The following is a 24,855-nucleotide window of genomic DNA, read 5'->3' as shown; positions in this document are numbered from 1 at the left end:
TCGTCTACTTGGCACAATTGGAGATACTGCAGCACTGTTTAGGTTCAGTCAATCATATCAGTCTTTTTCATGATCCCATCATGTAAGCTTGGCTTAAATGTCCTTTACCAAAATATCAATTCGAGTTTGTGCGGATTACAATAATCCATAGAAATCTCTACCTTTCTCTTCAGAGAACGAGAAGATATTAAAGAATTTAAATAATAATACTATCGAGGCTAAAAATATGTTTATTAAGCTTTAATGTAACTTCTTTTACTATATTTGTAAAAGTAAAATCTTGTTTTTATTTGAAAATACCATCGTTATTTAGAAGAAATGTACCATAACAAATAACTATGAATTATTAGGACGCCTTCAATGAACCAGAAATTTTAAATACCTTTTTCCTTAAATGACGATATCTGGTAAAGTGAATTTAATGTAAAATGGTTTCATAAAAATCCCTTTGTTAATGTAATAGAACCCAAAACAATGACATTTATATTTTTTGTCTGTTTGTCTGTGAGTTTGTTCATACTAATCTCAGAAATGGCTTAACTAATTTAAATGTAGTATTTGCTATTCTTTTTTTTTGCAAACTTCTCTTACCATTTAGCGTTCTTTTCATTTCAATTGGGTTACGTATAGAAAAGTTATGTCAATATAAAGAGTTGCATGCGACAATATCCATGTACAGATGTTGTCTTCAAAATGATAATGTTATTAGATCACGAAAGTAATTGAGATGAGAAAATAAATAATTGTGTAAAAACATGCAGGCGAAGCCACTTTATTATAATAAAAAGTAAAAATACAAGTATATGTATACCTTTACAATACCATTTAAAAATTTATTGAATAGGTTTTTACTATTCTTGTATTAATATGATAACGATTTCCATTTATAGAAAAATATAAACAATAAAAATTAAAATTTTACATCAATAAAAACGTGGAGTTCCGCTAGTTACCAACTCCATTTGAAGAATTCGGCGGAAAATGCAATAGTATGAAGTCGTAATATGAGTATCTTAACACTAGGTTCCCAGGTTCCCTCTGCCTACTCTGTTATGTACAGGATACAGCGTGATGCTAATAAAATATCAATAAAACTCCTGATATTTTTTCAACGCAAAGATGGTCAAAGTAAAAAATACTGGTAAATTATATGAAACTTAAAAATAACTTTTTGCTTAATCATTCAATCAATCAATTTTAAAATTACGACACAAAAGTTATAAAAGTTGTGATGTTTTTTTCATTCCTGGACTTTTCATATTTATTTTGCGGGATAAACAAACAGAAAAGCATTTGAATGATTTCGTGTTGGACCTCGAAAATCAACGTCGCGTTTCATCTACTTAGACCTTGCACCGCTGTAGTACAAATATTTTCATTCAAACCTTTCGTATTGGGATTGAAATCGAAATAATATAAATAAATATTTTTTTATGTACGATGATACAGTTTTTTGGGGTCGTATAGATTCTTAAGATTGAATGTTTTTGCCAAATTTATAGTTAAAAAAAACCTTCACGCTGTATCCTGCATACGGCAGGATAGGCAGAGGGAACCTATTGTTTCCCACTTTCTGACGATTTTTTCGAGGCATTGCGTGTTTAGTGGCGGAAGTCAACGCCAGGCTTTTGCCTTGGTTCCAGAGCGAAGAAATGAAAATATTAAGAAATAATACTTAATACTTTTAATTACTTACTCAATTGTTCAAGTGGGGATCGAGCCCACAACCGTTGCGTGATAGTCACACCCTTGTGCCCCAGCACCACAACGGCTTTATAATTTATAATTAAGTAAAAAAAAATCTGTTATATTTTTCAAATATTTTCCTCATCGCAAAATTATCATAACAAATCACTATTCAGTTATTATTTTGAGTATAAACATTAGTATTTGATAATATGAGGAAAAAAAATGTTTTGCACTCTGCTCAGTATTAGAGCAAAACTTAAATCAACATATCTAAATAGGAAATAAGGCGTTCCCTTGTATATAGGAGTATTCACAATAGTTCAATTTATAGCTAGAATAAATATAACTCTTTTTAAAAAAACTGTTATTTACACTATATGCTCTTTACTAGTTTAATGTGTGGATTTTGTTTGCAGCGGACACATTTTCAGCTCTAATATATTAATTTAATATATTTTTTGTTTGTTTATTTTGTTATCAGAACTAAGAGTACTTACCTATATATATATATATATATATTCTTTGTCTTTATTATTGCACAATAAAAACAAGCCAATTATTAAAATGAAAAATGAATAGATTATTCTACGAATAGACATTTTAGATTTTTATTAAATACAAGCACAGAAAAGAAAACGCAAAGAAAAAAAACCTTCCAACAAAATGTCCTTGGAATTAATACGTCATTCTAGTTTAAGAGTAAAATGCGTACTAATATTTACTTATATAAAATACTATTATAGTCTGGCAAACATGTTATGCTTATTTAATATTTTTACTCAAAAACAAATAATTAATCTAATATTAAGAATATGAAAACTATTCCCTTATTACAGAGGATTCTATGAAAAATACATATAATGAGATGTCGCTATATGTGAAATTAAAAAGAACACATCAAAAAAGAGTAAGTGCTTGAGTATAATCATTAAAAAACCGTTTAAAATATTAGTTCTTTTTATCAGCTATATAATAAAACGAGTACCCCTACTCGTATATCATTATCAAGAATCCAAGACTAGTTAAACTGAAATAGTCGTTGATCGCTGACCAGTTGCCCGCGATAACTTGTAAGGTGTACTTGTGTTCATTGGTATTAAAATTAACTAAAAAATATGGTGAAAATACATAATTTTGGTGCTGGACCCGCGAAGTTGCCTGAAGAAGTAAGTTTTATTAAATAGTTTTGAATATTTATCTACTTTTTATACGTATAAATTCCGAAGGTTACTAATACTAATGCTAATGAATGACTTTAGGTGTACGATATACTACAGAAAGAGTTAACCAACTTCGAAGGAACGGGTATTAGCTTGTTGGAGACAAGTCACCGGACAGCTCCGTATTTAAAGTTAAACAAGGATGTGCAAGATGTTGTGAGGAAATTATTGTGAGTGACCTTCAAGTTATTATATAATGTGAAATAAGTAAATGCTAGATTATAAATTGAATACAAAATTTATATATATAAAGTATTTGGTCGCTAAAAATGTCGTTTGAATTTATTAAGCGATGATTTACATATTTTTTGTCTACTTATGAGGCCTTTATATTGTTAATTGTAATAAGTATGTGTATTGTAAAATTTAATTAAATTTAAATAATTATGTTAAAAAAAAATCAGCTTCACGCTGTATCCCGCACACAGCAGGGTAGGCAGAGGGAACCTAGTTCACTTAATAGGAATACAAATTAATCTTAAGTAGGTACCTACGTCTAAATTAATGTTTGAAGTCTAAATTAATGCTTTAAGTTTTATACAAATTATTACATATATGAAAATATATTATGTAAATAACTTCTATAATAACTTAGTATATAAATAAAATAAAAGGTGGGTATTTTACAAAAAGCTCTTTAAGTCTCGAAATATGACACAAATAATGATAGAATAACTTTTCTAAATAAAATATTTTTCAGCATTTCTATATTTTACATGTCGTGTTCATTATGAAAAAATATCTTGAACACTGGTAAGATGCCGCATCAGTGGCGGCTTAGCTTCATTACCCCTATTTACAAAGGAAGGGGCAGTGTTCAAGATTGTGGTAGTTATAGGGGCATTAAGCTTATGAGTCATACCATGAAGCTCTTCGAGCGCATGATCGACCTCAGGCTCCGCCGAGAGTGTACTGTCTCTGAGTCTCAATATGGATTTCAGCCACGATCGGGCACCATGGACGCCATTTTCGCCCTCAGAACTTTGATGGAGGCATACAGGGAAAAAAGGAGAGCTCTGCATGTGGCCTTTTTAGATCTGCAGAAGGCCTTTGACTGTGTGCCTCGTCAGTGTATCTGGTCGGCATTGCGATCCAAAGGGATCCCTGAGGCCTATATTGAGATTATCAGAGACATGTACCACGATTCCGCTTCTATGGTTAGGACTGCTGTTGGCGACACTAGACCCTTCCCGATTACGGTGGGGGTTCACCAGGGCTCGGCTCTTAGTCCGTTCTTATTCAATGTAGTGCTCGATACTGTCTCGGCTCACATCCAGGACCAGCCTCCATGGCTGATGATGTATGCCGACGACATAGCACTCATTGCCGAGAACCGACTGACGCTGGAGCGTAAAGTGAACCTCTGGAAGGGTACGCTTGAGAACGGCGGTCTTAAACTAAATGTGTCGAAGACAGAGTACATGGCCTGCGGGAGCCGGGACTCGAGCACCATCCTTATAGGTCCTGAGCCAGCCGTTAAGTCGGAGAAGTTCAGGTACCTTGGATCCGTTATGCACGAGTCTGGAGGCATCGACCACGATGTCCATGGCCGGATAAGCGCTGCCTGGGCCAAATGGCGGGAGGTCACTGGTGTGGTCTGCGACCGCAGAATACCGCCCAAGCTCAAGGGGCTGATATACAAGAGCATCGTCCGACCGGTTCTTTTATACGGCAGCGAATGTTGGCCAGCACTGTCTCGGCACACTCAGGAGCTTCACGTCACGGAAATGAAGATGCTGAGGTGGATGTGCGGCGTAACGCGGTCTGACCGCATACGCAACACATTCATTCGAGGTAGTCTTGGGGTCCGTGACGTAGCGGATAAGTTCCAAGAGAGTCGTTTGAGATGGTTTGGCCACGTTACGCGCCGGCCTAAGAACTATGTCGGACGCAAGTGCCTTGCTATACCAGTCCCTGGGGTGCGACCTCCCGGACGCCCAAGGAAGCGCTGGTTGGATGTCGTGATGCAGGACATGAGAGCCAATGGTCTAACCACCGAGGATGCAAAAGATCGTGCAAAGTGGAGTAGGTTGTGTAGGAAGGCAGACCCTGGCAATTAGCCGGGATTAATGCCAGGAGGAAGAAGAAGAAGAACAAGTTCATTATGAAAAAAAGAAAACTTAATATCAATTATATTTTTATTGTATTAAAAATATATGCCTATTTTAAGAGGAAAATGTATACCAAAATTAGGAGACAAAATATTAGTATCGATAAAGATAATTATACTAAGATATAATATATCTATAGCCTTTTTTATCCTCGTCTATTACGAAGGGAGTATTTGATAAGACTTTTCGACGATAATATTCGTTTAAACATAGAAACACGATAAGTTCCCAATTGTTAAGAGATATTCTTATCAATCTTTGATGTTAATTTACTATAGAATTTATCTGAGTCCAATTTAAAATTTATAATTTAGATATTGATATATAATTTAGATCTTATCGTTTTTTTTCGCAACTATACTGTGACTTGCGAGCATCATATCTCGGAAATGCAACCACTGAGAGCGGGAGAAAGCGGGAGAACCAACTTATTTTATATGAGGAGACGCCATACTTTGAGTATATACAAAGACTGACCATTTCCAAGCCTCTTCTAAGCCCTGTAACTCGGAATTGCAACCACTGAGAGCAGACAGACCAAGACCCTATTCACATGAGGGGAATGCTCTACATACAACCCATAAAATTCAATCTGGACGTATCCAGGATCGAGGAGGATCGTTACGAAAAATCCCGCGACCTCTTAGTCTAAACGGAGAGACAGAGGAACGAAAGGAGAGATTTTAAAATCGTTTGTGCTTAAACATCGTGTAAATAACTAGATACACTCGATAAAACTATTATTTGAAAATCACAGATGGACAATTCAATTTTATTTGTATAGTATAGTTGCATTACAAAAGTATAGATATAAGAAATTGACAAGGCAAAAAAAATATTATCCGTAACAATATCTCACATATCGATCGTAACGTTTGAAATTGAATTATTTTCCAGACAATGATAAGTCATTATTACTTAACAAGTTTTTATAATATCGTATTCTATTAGTGATACATATTGCGTAGATAATTGGTAAGGCCTAGGGCTGCAAGATGTAATTATTTAGGAAGGTTACATACTATACAATAATCTTTATTGGATACATTCATTTATTCATTTATACATCTTAATAAAAGTTTATTTAACTAAAAAAATCGATACCTTTCCTATAAGTACCTACCTAACTGATAACTAAGCACTTTATGTACTTATTTGTTTTAAAACATGATGCCATATTATTCCCATATGACTATTTTGTTTATGTTATTTTCAATATGTAATATAAATTATTTATTTGTTTTCAGAGACGTCCCAAGCAACTATAAAATTCTTTTCTTATCTGGAGGAGGTCAGGGTCAGTTCTCTGCGGTACCACTTAACTTGATCTCTAGGACTGGAACAGCTGATTACGTAGTTACCGGTAAAGATTATGATAATTATGCAATGACATATAATTGTTACATACTAGCCTTATTATTATTATAAATGAAATCAGCTACACGCTGTATTCTGTAATATTTTAATTTCTTCGCTCCTGCACCATGGCAAAAAGACGGCGTTAAGTTCCGCCATTCAACACTCAATGCCACGAAAATTCTGCGGAAAATGGGAAACGGGTAACACTGGGTTCTCTCTGCCTACCCTGCTGTATGCGGGCGGGATACGGGCGGGATGTGAGCCGTGATTTGAAATATATTTCTTATATGTCTAATATAATTTTTTTGTAATAAAAATAATATAGTCTATAATGTCCCTTGAAATAGGCTAGGTCAGGTATATTGCATAGGCGATAGTGTTACAATTAGGTCGTTGTCACTGGCAATGGTAGTGCATAGTAATTGAGGATTAAGGAAGGAAAACTTCTTATTTATATTGATTTACTTCATAACCTTGCATCATAGCCTGAGGTAATCGTTACTATTCTTTAATGTACCATTAAAACGGTACTTACACTGAATTGAAAATCCTTTAATCTCAGTATTGTGGGACTAAGAATGTTCAATCACGCGGGATCCCGTTATTTGCGGGATACATATATACTCGTACATGCCTTTACTCTACATTGCATGTAGAGCCTAAGTGTAGCGCAAATGTAGTGTAATCGCAGTTTAAAGTTAATATATTCTTTTAAGAAACATAAATATTTTGTTGAACTTTTTAGGTGCATGGTCAGCAAAAGCCGCTAAGGAAGCGAAGAAATACGGCAAAGTAAACTTGGTACTACCACCAACAGACCGTTATGTCGACATTCCGGACCAGTCCTCCTGGAATCTCGACCCCAACGCCTCATTTGTCCATATTTGTACTAACGAAACTATTCATGGTAAGAATGTATTTGGTGAACAAAATGTCAAATAACTTTACAAAAATAAATATAATAAGGTTAAAAATAAATAATATTCCAATAAGTAAAGTACTTAAATTTTATTTCATTCCTCTATTGTTGTAATACAATGAGAAAATTCAAATATTGATCCGGCGAACCATGTCAAATATTTACAAAACAGTTTAAAGTTTAATCCTTTGATAATTTTTGAAAAAGGTTACCAGAGTTTTGCTCGACAATGAAAATTGTAAAAACAAACTTGTTTAATTGAATTCTAATGTAAAGAGGAAGTGAAATTCAAAGCATTTAAACATTTATAGGTACCTACTGATCATTTAATATTTACCACTCGGAAATTGTTGATTTATTATAGAATGCTTACTTATAATTTTGAATCAAAGTTATGTATTTTTCATTATTTTTGTATATCTATTTTTTAATAATGCATAATTATTTTTTTTAAATTTTTTTTTACATATGTTTAATTTTTCAGGAGTGGAATTTGACTTCATTCCCGACACGAAAGGAGTTCCCCTCGTAGCTGATATGTCATCTAATTTCATGTCTAAGAAAGTCGATGTTTCCAAGGTAAATATATTTTTTATACAATTTACCAATATTAATCATATTGGTTAATTTTGTCTTGTAAAAAAATTTTTTTTATAACCTCAGTTTGGAGTCATATACGGTGGAGCGCAAAAAAATATTGGTACAGCTGGAGTAGCGCTTGTTATCGTAAGAGAAGATCTTTTGAACCAAGCTTTGCCCATTTGCCCTGCGATCTTAGATTGGACTGTCAATTCTAAGGCTGACTCTATCCTCAACACACCACCAATGTTTGCGTAAGTATAAGAATCTACTTATATTACCAACTCTTAGATTTTTCCATTTGACCCCGCGGGCAAAGCCGCTAATAAAAGCTAGTTATTGACAAACTAATAAGTTTTTGTTATTACAAGTGTCACTGTAAAAATAAGCTCTACACTGTATTCTGCACAGAGCAGAGTAGGCAGAGGGAACACCAGATAAGACACTCTGTTCTCCACTAAAAAATGATTTGTCAATTTTACTTTGTATTTGTATTACAAAAATAGTAAATAATATAACAATTTTCGATTTAAATTAATAAATTAACCATTAATGCAGAATCCAAGTGATGGGAAGAGTTCTCCAATGGATCGATAGGCTGGGAGGTCTGGACAAGATGACCGAACTTGCCAATAAGAAAGCGTCGCTAGTTTACGGGGTTATTGAACAATCAAACGGATTTTATTACGCTCCAGTAGCGAAAAATGTTAGGAGTAAAATGAACATTCCATTCAGGATTGGATCTCCGTCTGGCGATGAAGCTTTGGAAAAAGAATTCTTGAAGGGTGCAGAAGCTTTGAGTCTTATTCAACTGAAAGGTCACAGGTAATTAATATGGCTGTTAGCCACTATATCTTTTGTTTTTTTTAAGCTTCGCGAAGTATACTATAACCGCATATAGTCAATATATGATATATACATATGTACGCAGAAGGAACCTTGTGTTAAGACAACGAATTTTCGAGGCATTGAGGCGAAAGTCAGCGCAACCCCTTAGTACCTACCAGAGCGAAAAAACGAAATTGTTAGTATATACGTAATAAATAATTCCTTCGAGTGAAAATCGTATCAGAGCTCAGGGAATAAAAATTATTCATATTCCGGAATAAAAATGAAAATGGCGTTTACAGTTTTAAAAGTTTTAAATATTATATATGTAACTAATTATCTGAGCCAAATATTTTATATGTATTATATATGTTCCTCAGGGACGTCGGTGGTATCCGAGCATCAACATACAACGCCGTTACTGTCGAGGAAGTTGAAACTCTGGTCAAATATATGAAGGAGTTCCACGCCAAGCATGCCAAGTGACTTATGTTTTTTTTATAAGACTTTATGTATACAAATATAGCTTTAAGAAAAATATTTTTTTTATTTAATAAATTCAATTTCATTCATTCGTTCAAATGTATTTTTCTTAATTTTTATGGCCTAATAAGTAGAACATGTTCCTTTATGAAAAAATATTTTAGGAATATTTTAATAATTTAGGGAATTTTGTAAAGTACTAAATAAAAACTTAGTATTTAATATACTTCAATCAACTATCTATTAATTATCATTATAATTGATCGAAGTATCAACACCAAGTTGTAGTGGGTAATAGTATATTGAATGTTACGGGAGTCGTTCGTGTATCACAATAATAGCATCCCGCTGTCGTCTATATGTATTTGTAGGGTACTAATAAATATGATGCACTGAAAGACTCGTACTCGTACTCGTATGTATCTTATTGGAAAGATTCTTTCTCATGGCTTAATATGAAAATTCTAGTGAAGCAATTTTCTTGACACTGTTATCTTTACATTTTCAAAAGACCGTCGAAAGGCTTTCTCACGGCCGCAATGATAAAAGTTTCTATTCAATGAACACTTGCAATAAATACATATATACTTTAAAGATGTTCGGAGAAATATTGACAAGATTGAAATAGATTTTCATTTGTCAAAAAAAAATAAAATATCCATTGATCGCTTTATGTACATTATAATATATAAAATAATTTTCGAGATTTCATGAATCTAAGTGACTTTTTAATTTCATATAGGCGTATGGTATAAATATATGTAAATATAATATTTAAGTAAAAAATATTAAATATCTTAAACATATAGCGTTATAATATAAAGAGATATTAAGCGATATATTTTGGTACGGTGTGTTAAACAGATAAGAGTTCTAAACGTGTTTTATGTAGAAGATAATAAAAATATTAATTTTCCTCAAATTTTATACGTTGTAAAGAATGAGGAAAATGAATATTTTACGTTTAGATTTAACTAGCTGCTGGCCGCGACTTTGCTGGTATGGATGTTACGGCCTCTGCCATATCACTTACATATTCCATCCACCTTTGTGATTGAAACTTGAGCAGGAAAAAAAGGAGTCAAAGAGAACTTTGTGACGAGACACTCCGTTTACCACCAAAATTTGAGTTTGTGTTACGGGAGCGGATAAATAAAAAAATGTGGTGTCGTGGGACACCAGGTAGGAACGAAGTTCCTTCGGCTAACGTAGAATCGACACAAATTGCAAAAAAAGTCGTGCTCAATTTTATGTATGTTTTCTTGATTTTTCTCTTAAATTTTGCTGATTAGTTTTTTTTTAAGTACAAGAAAGTATTTAATAAAAAGATAAAAGAGAAGGGATGAGAGAACGAAAAGAAAGAGGGAGAAAGACTGTCGCGCCTGCGCACGTCTAATGAGACGTGCGCAGGCCGTTAAATGTAACGGTTTTATTCCACGCATTTTTCTTACGGTTTTACTATCACATTTTTTTTAGTTCGGTCACGCAGCGAAATCCTTATCCCTTCCAAGCCTGCCGTAAGGAACTTCGTTCCAAAACTTCGTTCCAATAATAATTTAAATATAATATTTTTTCACGAGTATTTTTTCAAATTGTCAAATTCTTGAGGCGTTTGGTGTTGAGTAGCGGAACTGTATTTTTATATTAATACTATAATTTAATTGAATGCAAAAGTTCAAATTTTAATGATACTATTATATCATTTTTGAATAAAATCATATATGTTATTTATTTTTGGATTTTGTTACATTACATAATTTGTGGGGCCTAGAGTTCCCCTAAAAAGGATAGGTAGAAATAAAAATAGAATTATTCTATAGTAATGTTAATTTATTCTTTGTAAAATATTATTGTTAATGTAATCACTAATTGTGGTATCAGCTGTGATGGATATAGACCACGCACGAATTCCTGAGTATTCTACATTTTATCTGACTTTAGTTACCATTTTCAATTCTCAGAGTTCGTATATTGTCATAAATATTATTATATAATAAAGTTCCCGTATAAAAATATAATAATAGCTTAATCATTAATTGTTCACATAATAAATTCATACTATACATTCGTTCAATATACACTCATACATTACATTTTTACATTAAAATGATATAAAATACAATAAGTGCGTTCATTTCTCAATGACAAAAATAATCTACCTAAAGTTAATATGTATATATATAAAGAAAAATTACAACTAACGCCATTTCTGAGGTCTACACCATAAATATACAAAATATTCAAAAGTATATTTACATTATTATTATTATAAATGTAAAGTAAAGGATATGTAAAATTTATCGATGTAACGAAGGCCGAAGTTTCAATATGGCCTCATTAAAATTTTGAGCATTATTCCTGTGCTGTTGAAACATCAACACACTCACTGTTTTTTCGAAGAATTATTTATTATTATTTTTAACTTCACGCTGTATCCCGCATACAACAGGGTAGGCAGAGAGATCACAGTGTTAAGGCACTTTGTTCCCCATTTTCCGCACAATTTTACTGAGTGGGGGAATTCAACGCCGCCCTTGTTTCTTGTCACCAGAGTATTGAAATGAAAATAATTCCTTCCCCACGAATGGGAATCGAACACACTACCATCGCGTTTAGTTACTCGCTGTGCCACTGCGCACGACGGTCTCAATTTTTATTAAAATAACGTTTCCATATTACTTTGTTATTTTTTTTGTGACAACTGACATTATTTGGTGGGAGTTATAAACAGTGAATGTGTTAATCTACATATAACATTTGTTAAAATTAAAACTAAAACGTAAAGCTAGTTGAGTACAAAGTTTTCATTTAACTCTCGGTATAGTGTTTTATTATTCCCATAGTATAACAATATTTCATGATATGCATATGCAAAAGGCAGGCCTTTGTGAGGCCGAGAGTTGAAACTAACGCTTAGATTATATACAATACGTGTTCAAATATATTTTTGTTAGATATTAAGTAAATGGATTAATTTTAAAAGATAGTCAGCTTGTGTCGAATTATAAAAATATACTTGTCAAATCGAATATTAAAATTGTAATATATTTAAAAAAATATAGAATCATTAAAATTAGTATCATGTGATGTTTTAAATTTTACTGCAAAATCGATGCGATTTTATTTGACATTGTAAAGATTGTTACTAATTAATTTTTAACAGATTTTTTGTACAAAAATATTATATAAAAATATATTTTTGTAACTAGAAATGTATATAATCTTAATTAATACGACAGTATTATGCAAGTTTGACCAGAATACGAAAAACGTAGTTTCCCCACAATTTATTGACCTTCGCTGTCGCTGTCGCTCTTATCTGAAATGATTGTAAAAACAGCAAGTTAGTGTTGCATCACTATATTGTCGTGTCACATGCTCTTATCAGTTATCAGTTACAGTATATAATACGCAATGAGTTTCATATTTTGTAAGTATCTTCGTGACATTGTATTATTTATTCGAGTAGTCATGGTTGCTTTACAGGTACTCTAGAACGTATGATTTACATTACTGAAATGAATTAGTTCTTTTTTTTTTTTTTAAAAAAAACGCAAAGAAATATTTATAGAAATATATTTTTTTAAATATTTTATTTATTTTTTTATTGAAATTAGTGGGTTGGCACTTGTAATAATAGTTTAATTGTTCAAGTCTCCCAAGACAACTACTAGGTATATTTGTTTTCTTTTTAATTTTAAATTTTTCCTAAATAAATTTATTCATCAAATAATGTGACAATTCAAAGCCAATATTTCCAACCAAAATTTTGCAAGCTAGAAAAATAAGAAACTAAACTACAAGCAATAAAGTACAGTAGTGTAATGCTGCATTAGAAATGAAAGTGCGCACTAGCTAAGTGCCATAATACCAACCTTTCTTACCCGGATACGCGTGACGCTTCAATCTATCATACAAATCCTCCTTAGTACCATATATACTAGCATTAGATCTTGCTAAACTATTCATCTTTCCGTTCATTCCGTTGTGTAAACTCTCCTTCATATAAGTCTCGTTGTAGAAATTAGGCATTTCCCATCCATCTTCTTCGTCGTCGTAGTAGTGTGCGTATGTGGAATGGTGCGAGGGCGCTATCGACTCGGCGTATGGGGTATGAGCGCCGTAGTAGAAGTTAACTTGAGATCCGTTTTGGTCTATCGCTGGTGTTAGTGTCTTCTTTGGTTCGCGTTTCTTTGTTGATCTGTTGGTTAGATGTTGATATTTGTTAGTTGTTTAATATTTAGACGGATATAAAGTTAGGTATTACAACAATTTACAAGCAAATCAACACACAAAAAAGATCTAGTCTGTGAATTGAAACTATCATCCAAAAACTAAAATTACAAACCTGGCGCAAATCATCCACACGAGCAGCACCAAGAATATGATGAAGATGACTCCGCCGGCGACGCCGCTCGCGATGTACGCGAACTCGCTCTTGTCGCGGCAGTGGCGCCCCGTGAAGGAGCCGGCGCAGCGGCACGAGGGCTCACCGCGCGCGTCCTTCACGCACTCGCCGCCGTTGTCGCAGTACTCCAGGCATACATCTGGAAAATTTGTTAATATTAGATGCTTTGTAGTTACATAGTGTATATAGCAGGGTAGGCAGAGGGAACCTATCGTCCAGATAATTCTTTTTCCACTTTTTACCCAATTTCCGAAGCATTCGCCTTATCGACTAGAGTGAGGAAATGCAAATAATTTAAACATTCCTCGATTGGAGATAGAATCCATTACAGTTTACAATTAGAATTTACTGGGCCACAATTGTTTCAATAATTAATTATATATGTACACCTATATATTGTTTAAAAAAATAGCGCAGGGACCTCTTAACGAAAAAATAGCGCAGGGACCTCTTAACGGACGAACAGTGCTGTCGTCGTCATATATGTGATTCATGAAGATAAAAAAATGCAAAAACTGAAAACTCTAAATAGTAAATACTTATAAACTTAAATGATTTGAATAAAATAGTAAAACTAGATGAAATCATTTTAGTTCATATTTCAAAATCATTGGGAGTTCAGTTAATAAATTTTCACTAGTCATTGCAAATACTAAATATCTATTTAGTGTCTACTCTAACTGAAATTCAAAATGCTAATGCCTGGTTATATTGCTATATGTAATAGCTTTGTATAATATTGTTTAAATAGGCATATATTTTGTTACTGTGTAATACTATTTTAATTTTTAATTTAAGATAGAATATTAAAAAGTAATCATTTTAATAGTAAAATGTGTATTAAAATAATATTGATTGAGTGAAGGAAAAGTATTATTATTGAAGTGTATGAAAATGAAAAAATATAAGCTTTATTTAAATTACGTATTTAATTATTAAATAACGTTTGTAATATGAATTTAAGACTTTAATGCAAATCCATAATAATTAGGAGCTATTAATTAATTTGATAATAGTATTTATCGGATTACTTTATTTTATTTTTTTTAATTCTTTTGTTTTTTTTTTACTGTTTTTTTTACTTAATACTGTGGAATAGCTAGCTTTACAGATTACCGTATAGAACACATTCCAACCAGAAAAAAGTATATTAGCAAACACATATTACATAGAATGAAACTTATTTCTTTTTTATAAACGACATTACTTTCATTAATGACCAAGTTATGAAATGAAATAACAACAATTTTATAATCAATAAAATCACACCATTCAAAAAGCTGGCAAAGTCTTACTAGCATTAGTTCTTACTAGCAACAGTCGCATTTCTCCTTTCGCTACTAAACAAATAATGCATTTCTAAAGAACGATCGTAAAACCACTTACCAATACAAAATGCCCCGCTCTCGTTGAAGCCGGGCTTACACTGGCATCTGAATTCACTCGTCTCTGGCATGAACAGGCAGTACGCGTTTATGTCACAGTGTACCTCGGAACCGCTCATTTCACATGGATTTGTGCAGTCTTCTAGAGATGTCTGTAATTTAGAACAAAATATTTATTAGTTACTTAATTGGTAATCAATTAAAATGGAAATAAGTAAAATTATTTCAAGCCAGTAAATCTCGAAAAATTGGGTAATCAGAATAACTTAATAAATATTCAATTAAGCGGAACCTGAATAATTAAACGGAACTCAACGCCACGTTTTGCCTTGCTAGAGCAAGAAAATGGAATATTTTTTTTCATTGGGGACCAAGTCCCCATGCATTTTGTTAATTCAGACGACGTTTGAGCAATGGCTTCAAAGTATTATTTTTAAATTATACCAATATAAGCTTCTTGAAATATTATACATTTTTTTTTCTAAAACAAAACTATTAGACCATTAGTATTAGACAAATCAAAACCGTACACGTTGGTACGATATACAGTGTGTAGCGTTCGTTGAATTGTATACGGTTCATTTGTTGGCAGCGCGGCGTGTACACAATTTCCGATTATGCCAATCAGAGGCAATTTCTAGTTACTGATCAATAGTAGTTAAGCTTTCTACATATATGACTGTCCAAATTATATAGCTCATATAATATTATATTATATTTGTGAAAATAGCTTTTGTCTGCTTAACTCTATTTAATGAAATTTCGTCAAAAATCGTCAAAAGACCGTGCAAAGTGGAGAAGGTTGATTAGGAAGGCAGACTATGGCAACAGCCGGGATTAATGCCAGGAGGAAGAAGATTTCAACTATTTTAAATTGCCTGAGATAGTCCGTAAGAAAAATTTATCAGAAAAAATAATGATTTCTTTTTTATTTCACTTATTACGCTTATGTCACTTAGTCTATTTTTTTAGTGAATTCACACACACGACGCATTTCTTTTGTCCGTGTCTTTTTTAATTTCCTAATTATTATTGTTGTGATTTATTTTCTTAGTATGATGATATTCATAGAATTTGCCTTGTATTTTATAATTATATTATATTTTATAAAATAACATTCAATACTTACAGATCCGGCCTTTCTCGTGCTTGTGTTTATCGGACATGGAATGCATGATGGTTGTTCCATTTCATTTTGATATGTTCCCTTCTTGCACTGTATGCACGTGTTCAGCGTCATATTTATGTATGAACCTGGAATTTTAAATTACGCTTAGGCTATTTATAAACCGCTCTCAAGTCTGAAATCGATCTTGAGATGCCGTTTTCATTCATAAACGGATCAAACATCTCAAGATCGTTCTCAGCCTTGAGAATGATTTGTAAATACGGGTCTTAGTGTTTTTACAGATAAGCCTAAGAACAAATTATTTCTTTAGAAATTCTCCCTTAATGTATAACAATGACATAGTTGCTAGTATCGTTAAAAATCATATATTATAAGCGTTAAAAACCAAGCCTTTTTTAAAGTTTGAAATTTAGTATTCAAATGAAAATAGTTTTTAATACAAGTTGAGACTGCACAATTTCCCGCTATCATTATAAGTTAGTGGACTTTGTCGGTGGTCAAACTTTTACATTTTAAATGATAAAAATGCAACTTGTAAGTTAAGCTGCGTGAAATTCACTAACAACATTTCAAATATCGTCTTATGAATTTTCTTCAAAGTAGAGAGCCCTAGCAAACAAGAAGTGTAATATATTTTTATTAAATCCGTCGTAAGCCGAGCTTGAACCCATCAAAATGCATTTGAATATTGTACATTCTAAATCCACTTGGGGGAATAAAGTTTGAACTATACAAAGACATTTCCCGATTTCGCCAGATATTTTCCGCTGAGCAGAACTCTGTAGTTGTTAATGATGTTAATGAATATAAATAGAATTATATATCGTTAAGTTAATGATGTATTCCGCTTGCTCTGTAAACTATAAATTTTGGAGGGAAAAAGGTTCTTTTTTAACCGACTTCTGTAAGAAAAGGAGGTTGGTTATCAATTCGACTGTATTTTTTATTTTTTTTATTTTATGTTTGTTACCTCATAACTTTTGACTGGGTGAACCGATTTTGATGTTTTTTTTTTATTTGAAAGGTCAAACTAATGCTACACCAACCTTACTACAATATCTTATTACTAAGCCTGTTTGTTTTACTTGGCACCGACTTCAAAATTATACAATGTTTGTGAAATTCTTTTTCACTTTTTAGTTCGTTGTTAGAAGTCGGTTTTTCTTTTTGTTAAAAATTAATTTATTTGTCCTACTACAATGATTGTGCACGTATCATTATTTTTCTGTTAATAATGAGATAACAAAAAAACTATTTAAAACAGCTCTCTTGTTTAGCTAGATATATGGCACCAATTTCATAAACTAAATCGTATACAGAGAATCCGGTCACTAAATACTATTTTTACTTTTTAGTTTAAACAAATTGAACAGATTTTAGCTTTATGTATATCGGTGACAATCACGCGACTATAATCAACCGATGGCATGATGCGGTCGATGTTCAGCGGTGTGAGGACATTGAAGTGCGGTGGTCATACTAATATCATTTTACAGGAATTTAGTATCAATAATAACATTTTATATGAAGCTGACGTTTTAAGTATTAAAAATAATAATTATAGTTTTAGGTAAAATTTTCACTTGATAGAGCATTTATGTTATAAAATGAAGGGTTAACAATTGATTTAAATAGCTATGTGAGTTTATAATGTTACAACTGAGACACTAAGCCACGCTAAACTGGTGGAAGTTATGAAAAGTAACATTCTGCTCTTAGATAATAGTTAAATTAAATTTTCTTGAACTTTTAATCCTAAAAAACTAATTTAATTTGAGTTAAGTATAAGAACATGTTACCTGCTTTACAAACGGGTAGCGAGCACTGGTCGGGCGAGGCTGCGCCGGCCTGTGGCGTGGTGGTGCCGGGCGGGCACGCCACGCACGCCGCCGCTACGTCGCTGTCACGCCATGTCCCGCGCGGGCACGCTTCGCAACCACCTTCGCTGCTCAGCTGCTCGCCTGTGGGGAGAAAAAAATGTGAGTCACCGGTCAAGTGTGAGTCGGACTCGTTCGTCGTGGGTTCCGTATCAGTTGGTGTAATGATTGGAGATCAACGATATATAATTAATTAAGGATATATTACAGCTTAAAAAGGGCTGCTTAAAAGCTCGGTTCAATTTTGTGAAATAACTTAGTCTTTACGTGAGCCAAAAATACACAGTAAAATGATTTGAATAATATAATAAGTATCAATAGGTACTAATATGGTTCATTAATTTTAGAGTATAATCTGTGCAATTAATAGTTAATCTGTACGCAGCTAGGCACTGACATAGTTTAAATATTAATACCTACGCAGATACTGTATCAAATCAAAACATTTCAAAATGTAATTGATAAAATATCACTTAAAAGTTAAATTTATTCTGCAATAAACGAATTTGCTATTTTCTTAAAAAAAAAACCTTATTCGAGTGAAGAAACCAATCGGATGAGTGGTTTGGTCGTAAGCCGCCGCCGTAGCTAGGCAGTTACTTTTGCATTTACAATATTAGTATAGAATATCGATAACATAAATTGAAAGCAATAACAATTTAAATTGGAATTCAATAAAAAAATATATTTTATATTCGCTACAAAAATAATAATATTGTATAACAATAGTTACTCATTTAATTTAGTTATTTAAAACCAACCATATCGTATGAAAATAATATTCAATATTTGCCGTATGAATAACATTGCAAAACGTGATCAAAATACAATAATCAGAAACCAGGTCATAATATGTTTATAAAATAATCAGCTTCGTTTAATTAATTCCGGGTGTTTAGACGGTTTAGAAAGGTTGTATTTGAGTGTTAATATGTGTATTTACATGAATCTGTAATGTTTTTTACTCGATATAGATGACAACTTAACTTTAAAAAGTAATTTCGTTAACGTTTTGCATTATTTTATAAATATATTATAAATAGTTTAGTTTCCGAAAATTATCTCATGTTTACACTTATATTTGTATTTTATGATTAAAATTAATTGTACTCATTTGGTCTTTGCGTTTGGCGCTTCTCTGGCCAATAAACCGCGAAGCTAAAACAAATAGCATAATACTACATCAACACTAACAGTAATATCAACAGTACCTGAAGGACAGTCTTCCCGGCACTCTGCGGCGGATACGGCCTCGGTGGCGCGCGTGGTGTGCGCGCGCGGGCAGGCCCGGCACGAGAAGGCACCCTCGCGCGGCTGGTAGGACCCGTGCCCGCACGGCCGGCACAGCTCCGCCTCCGCGTCGTAGTACTTGCCGGCGGCGCAACGCTCTGGGTTTATATTAAATTATATTTTAAGTTTTCCCCTGATTGTATGTAAATAAAAGGTTCGCTTATTAATATAAACATACATGATTCATATTTGTGAAATGAAGATCCTTTCCTAAAGAATAATATCTAGAATATCTAGAACTCATATCACTTTGCATGGAAAATTAAAATGTCAATGAAAAATTTATCATAAAAGTCTTCTATTTATAAAATAATTCCATATTAACCTTTACAATCAGCCGCACTCCTAGCCCCGGCGGCCTGCGTGACGCCCGGCTGTCCCGCGATGGCGGGGCACGGCGTGCACTGCAGCTGTCCGGCCTCGGACTGGTAGGTGCCGGCCGGGCACGGCTTGCAGGAGTCGCTGGCCGCGTCCAGGTATGTGCCCACAGCACAAGATACTGTATGTAGATGAGGTTTTATTATTGTAGGTAAAAGGTATTGTGGAAGACGATAAAGCCGTGATGGTCCAATGCTACCATTGACTGTTTACAGTTAAACTCGACGGTTACGAGTTCGATATAAAATACATTCGAAGTAACTAAACAAATATTCTAATAACTTTAATTCAAACAAACCGTTAAAACGGTAAATAGAAATAATTTTGAATAAATTGAATGAAATATTGTTTAGCTTATTTATAAATTAAAAAAAAATAGATATCAAAGAAATGAAGTAGAGAATATTTTCATTTTCTCGCTCTGGTATCAAAGCGAAGCTCGGCATTTAGTTCCGCCTTCAAAACGCAATGCCACGAGAATTCAACGGAAAGTGAGGAACGGAAGTGTGAATGGGAAACGGGAGGGTTTTTTAAACTAGGTTCCCTCTACCTAACCTGCTAAATTGCCTGTAAAATGAATGATAACTTACCACAATCAGGTGCCACAACAACCTGTCCCATAGGACAAGCATAATCAGATTCGAGTTTCAAGCTAGCGGGATCCGGGACGGTGTTCGGTAGAATATTTCGCACATCGAATTGTTCGTCTTCGAGAATGAGTTTCTCCAGTAATCGCTTCACAGTCGAACGCTCGTTGTTACCATTGTGGATTACTGGGTCGCTATAATATTATTTATGTCATTTTAAATTTTAAATTCGTGTTTATTTTGTAGCGCATTATATAATGGAGTTAAACCAAAAAGTTAAACGAAAATTATAAACTAAAATGTTTGTTTATTCAAATCTTAATATATTTCACGATTTTCATTCTATTCACCACCAATTATCTATATATATAAAATCGAAAGGTCACTCACTCATCACGAAATCTCAGAAACTATATGTGCTAGGAATCTTAAATTTTGCATAGGAATTATTTACGTACGGACGTAGGTGCTCGCTAAGACGGGAATTTGCAGTATTCGACTTCTAAGGGGTTGTTTTTGGGGTCGAAAGTTTGTATGAAACTTTGTTACTACAAATGCTAGGAGTCTCAAATTTTGCATAGACGTCACTAGGCCGTAGCCATGGAGATAGAAATTAATAATCACATAGTTCACGCGGGTGAAACCGCGAGCGGGCCGCTAGTTATGTATAATTATTAAGATAATTATTAAAAGGGGTGCTAAGTGTGTGCAATATGTGTACTTACTTAACAGACGGGAATGCTATTTCGATGCTGTACGTGTCGCCAACTTGTCGCCCCTCCCTACTGCTTCGTGTCCTATGTGCGAGATAATAATACATGCAATAGTGTTTGAAGAGACATGCGATTCTCATTAAAACGTTACTGAGAGAGTGATCAAGTGCTTTAAAATATATTTTGAAATAAATATACTTTAATTAAGAATGTCAGTGCATTTTGTATAAAATAAATTAAAGAATTTTATGTAAGTAGATTTATTCTGGAAATTAATTGCTTCACAGCTGCTTGATAAGTTCGACGGTATTGGTAGATGGATATCTGTGATTTTCTCACTATCGTTTTATTTTAATAAGACGAGGACGGTGTCCTGGATATCTGGTAAATTGGAATTTGTGAGACAAAGCTCAAACAGATCCTTGTATCATTTCACTGACTGTCTTAATTGTTATAGTATATCGTTATTGTTATACCAGTAGTGTACTAAAATACATATAATTTTGTACTTCTACCAACTACGCCAACACCTATCTATTCATATATTTCGTTCAACCACTACTTATACTATTTTCTCGTAATTAACTAATATTTAACATTACTTACTCTTCCACGGGTATAATAGCATCAAGTACGTATGTATCTTTCGAAGTTGCCGTTGGAGAAGAGGAAACTTGTCTTGTTTGCCTGACGTTTGCTCGATGATCACATTTCACGTTGATGTCCAGTTCTTTGCATTCTCGTGTACCTATAAATAATTGTTTAGTTGTGCAACCATAATAAAAATAATTAAATATTACTCATAATAAAAAAATAATAATTGTAAAAAAATACGCGAAATTGATGCTAAACGCACTTAGCAGCTTAGCACTTATTTACAAATCTTAAGATAATATATGCTCTTGAATTATAGCTGAGAGCACTCTCGATAAAGCCTTGGTTCGATCTGGCTCGTATAAATTATACATTATGATTACAGGCTATACATATGTATGTCTTATCCTATTAGAGACGATGGTTTAAGTAATGTGTTGATATATCCTATGTTGTTAGGATCAACAGAAATCAACAGCTTATTAATTTTGTGTGTGTCGAAGGTATCTAGAAAATAAGGCACATAGAACTGATTGTAATGTTGTTAGTTTCATATCAGCTTAGTCAGGTTAGCCAGAAAGAACGTACTGACAAAAGTGTAAGATACTGCATTCTCCACACCCGGCTCAATTTTCGACATATTGCAGTTTGGGTGTAAGTTATATTTAATGTAGTAAATATTTTTTATTTAATATTGTAAAATTCAATTTAAAATATTTTAAAGTCAATATTTTAATTAAATCTATTCAGATTGATACTTACCGTCAACGGCGTAAGAACAGAAGCTCCAATCTCTATTGAGCTGGTTGATGGCGCTGCGCACCTTTTGCCGTAGCACGGCCTGACCCGCGTCGTTGCAGAGCACAGAGCTCGGGAATAACATTGATATTTTGAACACGCGCTGTGCAGGTGATGCGGCTACAATATATTATAAATTAATTTAAATTCTTATAAAAAAATTAATATGGGAAACTTTTGTACGAGATGCAAAATATAAATTTCAAAGATAATTAAATTATATCTTTATTTCACACAGTTTTCTCGTATATAGCAGGGTAAGCAAAGGAAACGTCTTGTTAAGATGTTTCGGAATGTTGCTTACCAGACGATCAGAGGATCGAAACCATGTCTGTTGTTTTTATTCAGACGCTATCCCACTGTGTCATTCTACCTCATTTATATTACTTAGCACATTTTGGTAGGCATGTAGTCTTTGTTACATTTATAAGATTCGTGATATTATAGGATATTGGTTTATTTCAATTTCGAATTAAACTTACGTGAGCAAGCTGGGTATACAAGAGTAAGGGATGGATCGTTTGTTGGTCGCCAGAAACCTTCTGCTCCGCAAGTATAGAAAGGCGGTACTTGTTGCGAGAACTTCAATCCATCGCGACAAGCAATTTCACAAACTTTAAATTGACCTCCGGCTCCCCAGTCGCGGCATGATTGATAACCACCAAGGGGATCAGGTAACGGAGGGCAGAATTCGGCTGAAATGTAATTTTCGATTACATTTGTATACGGTATACGATTAATACATTTGAATTATCCTTAGGTAAACATAAAAGTCTTAATTTTACTCGAAATCGATATTTAAATGTAAAGAAAAGGGACACAGATAATATTTACTTAATGGCGTAAAAATTTTCAAATCGAATATATTATAAAACTTACATAGAACGGTAACTTTAAATGTACATATGGCAGCGTTTCCAGCAGCATCATATGCAATATATGCAATGTCATACGCTCCCCAAGCAAGATTTTGTCCAGGTTTATGTCCAGATTTTTCTACTACCCGCGTTACACCAACATTGTCACTAAATACGGGCATATCCCAGTTTACTAAGGATGATCCGTTTTTGGCAATTACCCAAAGGTCACCCGGGCATCTGTCGACTCTTGGCGGCTCCTTGTCTACTTGTAAGGATTGACATTTAGCACCAGCATATCCATTTGGACACACTCTCTGACCACAATGTGAAGGTACTATTCTTTCTACACCACCAATGGTATCTTCATAACCTGCCCAAGTAAGTACTAATCCACTATAAAGCACAGGTTCAGTTCTACAGTCTCGCACTTGTTTTTGTATTTCGTTGGTCACGTCAAGTGCGCGATTCCATATTTGTACTTTAGTCAAATGTCCTTGGAAACCAGATTCTGTGTAAGATTTTGGATTATCCGATTGTGGTTTTCCCAATGTTACCCATACACTATAAAAATAAAAGTTATTAATGTTTGAATTCGAAAAATAATCATAAATAAATTATTATTTTTTATAACTTACTATTCTGGTAATGATTTTCCACTACCATAACCTTCTAGTTTGCTAGCAATTAATCCTTCGGTAATAAGTGTCAGTTCACCCCCATTGCTACCATCCCATACTAAAGCTACATGATGCCATTGGCCGTCATTAACTGTAGCAAATTCACCAAAGCTCATATAAACATCCTGCAGTTCCGGGAATAGAGACACTTGTACACCATTAGAATGAGCTTGTATTATTGTTCTTCTATTAAGTGCGATATGCGAATTGCTGAAATAAGATTTTTTTTTTAAAATGCCACGTTACACAAATGTTTTTAAAATCCATAGCATTTATAGAAATTTACCTGACACCGTAGGCTGTGAAGAAAATACCTCCTTCGTCCTGTTGTGTGTACTGTACCCACATCGCAATAGTTAGACTGTCAGCAGATCCAGTAGCAAATGGAACTACTTGAGCTGCACTAGATCGCATTGGGTCACTAAAGTAGAGATCATAGTTTACGCTAATAGCTGTAAAAAAGATAAATTAGGTAATTTAGGTGTGACTATAGGTAATAAAAAAACTTTCTGTAACCTAAAGTATAAAGATTATATAACTTACTTTTTCTGCAGTCGTCGCCAGTTAAATTGAATGGACACTGACAATAAAATCTACCGGGTAAATCAATGCAGGTAGCTGATGGTGGACAGGAATTTTCTTTGCAGTCAATTATATCTTCGTCACAATTCTTTCCTGTAAATCCTGGGGCGCACATACAAGTATATCCTTCTCCTTCATCAATACATGTAGCGCCGTTCTGACAGAGACCCGCTTCACAAGCATCAAATTCGTACTGACAACCTATTCCAGTATAATCAAGTGAACATGTACAATTCAGTCCGGAGCCAAAGTCTTGGCATTTTCCACCGTGCATACAAGGACTTCCAATACATCTTTCAGGAGCAGTTTCACATTGTTTCCCATCTGTTCCACTTGGACATCTAAAAATAAATAAAAAATAATAATATTTGTCTTACTACTGAGAAATG

At 33.6% G+C, this 24,855-nt stretch overlaps 2 protein-coding genes across 4 annotated transcripts in view; one reads left to right on the top strand and one right to left on the bottom strand.

Moving 5' to 3' along the window:
• The first annotated feature begins 2,696 nt into the window (after positions 1–2,696).
• On the top strand, positions 2,697–9,287 carry LOC146538228 (phosphoserine aminotransferase). Its single transcript, XM_085187034.1, has 8 exons — positions 2,697–2,855; positions 2,949–3,079; positions 6,268–6,383; positions 7,125–7,286; positions 7,783–7,877; positions 7,962–8,131; positions 8,436–8,702; positions 9,086–9,287. Exons 1-8 carry the CDS (start codon positions 2,805–2,807, stop codon positions 9,189–9,191), a joined length of 1,098 nt encoding a protein of 365 aa, XP_085043160.1. The 5' UTR covers positions 2,697–2,804; the 3' UTR covers positions 9,192–9,287.
• A 1,710-nt stretch (positions 9,288–10,997) lies between these two features.
• Positions 10,998–24,855, bottom strand: part of uif (sushi, von Willebrand factor type A, EGF and pentraxin domain-containing protein uif) — a 63,106-nt gene continuing 49,248 nt past the window's right edge. The window contains exons 20-36 of one of the 3 annotated variants that reach the window (XM_085187032.1): positions 24,428–24,807; positions 24,171–24,336; positions 23,843–24,094; positions 23,227–23,768; positions 22,830–23,042; positions 22,312–22,467; positions 21,562–21,703; positions 20,968–21,039; positions 20,246–20,436; positions 19,603–19,776; positions 19,199–19,375; positions 17,910–18,071; positions 16,111–16,235; positions 14,983–15,133; positions 13,537–13,735; positions 13,073–13,389; positions 10,998–12,507 (exon numbers count right to left, since the gene is read on the bottom strand). In XM_085187032.1, coding sequence (XP_085043158.1) covers positions 12,476–12,507; positions 13,073–13,389; positions 13,537–13,735; positions 14,983–15,133; positions 16,111–16,235; positions 17,910–18,071; positions 19,199–19,375; positions 19,603–19,776; positions 20,246–20,436; positions 20,968–21,039; positions 21,562–21,703; positions 22,312–22,467; positions 22,830–23,042; positions 23,227–23,768; positions 23,843–24,094; positions 24,171–24,336; positions 24,428–24,807 — 3,451 coding nt within the window. In that variant the 3' untranslated portion in view covers positions 10,998–12,475. Of the gene's footprint in view, positions 12,508–13,063; positions 13,390–13,536; positions 13,736–14,982; positions 15,134–16,110; positions 16,236–17,909; positions 18,072–19,198; positions 19,376–19,602; positions 19,777–20,245; positions 20,437–20,967; positions 21,040–21,561; positions 21,704–22,311; positions 22,468–22,829; positions 23,043–23,226; positions 23,769–23,842; positions 24,095–24,170; positions 24,337–24,427; positions 24,808–24,855 lie in introns of all 3 variants that reach the window. The other 2 variants (XM_085187030.1, XM_085187033.1) reach the window with 2 other exon arrangements.

Source organism: Heliconius melpomene, chromosome 6, assembly GCF_056956725.1.
Source record: "Heliconius melpomene rosina isolate 202511_hmr_F chromosome 6, ASM5695672v1, whole genome shotgun sequence".
NCBI lineage: Eukaryota > Metazoa > Arthropoda > Insecta > Lepidoptera > Nymphalidae > Heliconius > Heliconius melpomene.
This window is presented reverse-complemented; position numbering and strand designations above follow the sequence as displayed.

Coding starts and splice junctions, on each gene's coding strand:
- LOC146538228 (XM_085187034.1), top strand. CDS start 2,805: ATGGTGAAAATACATAATTTTGGTGCTGGACCCGCGAAGTTGCCTGAA. Junction 7,878..7,961: donor AGAAAGTCGATGTTTCCAAG/GTAAATATATTT, acceptor TTATAACCTCAG/TTTGGAGTCATATACGGTGG. Junction 8,703..9,085: donor ATTCAACTGAAAGGTCACAG/GTAATTAATATG, acceptor TATGTTCCTCAG/GGACGTCGGTGGTATCCGAG.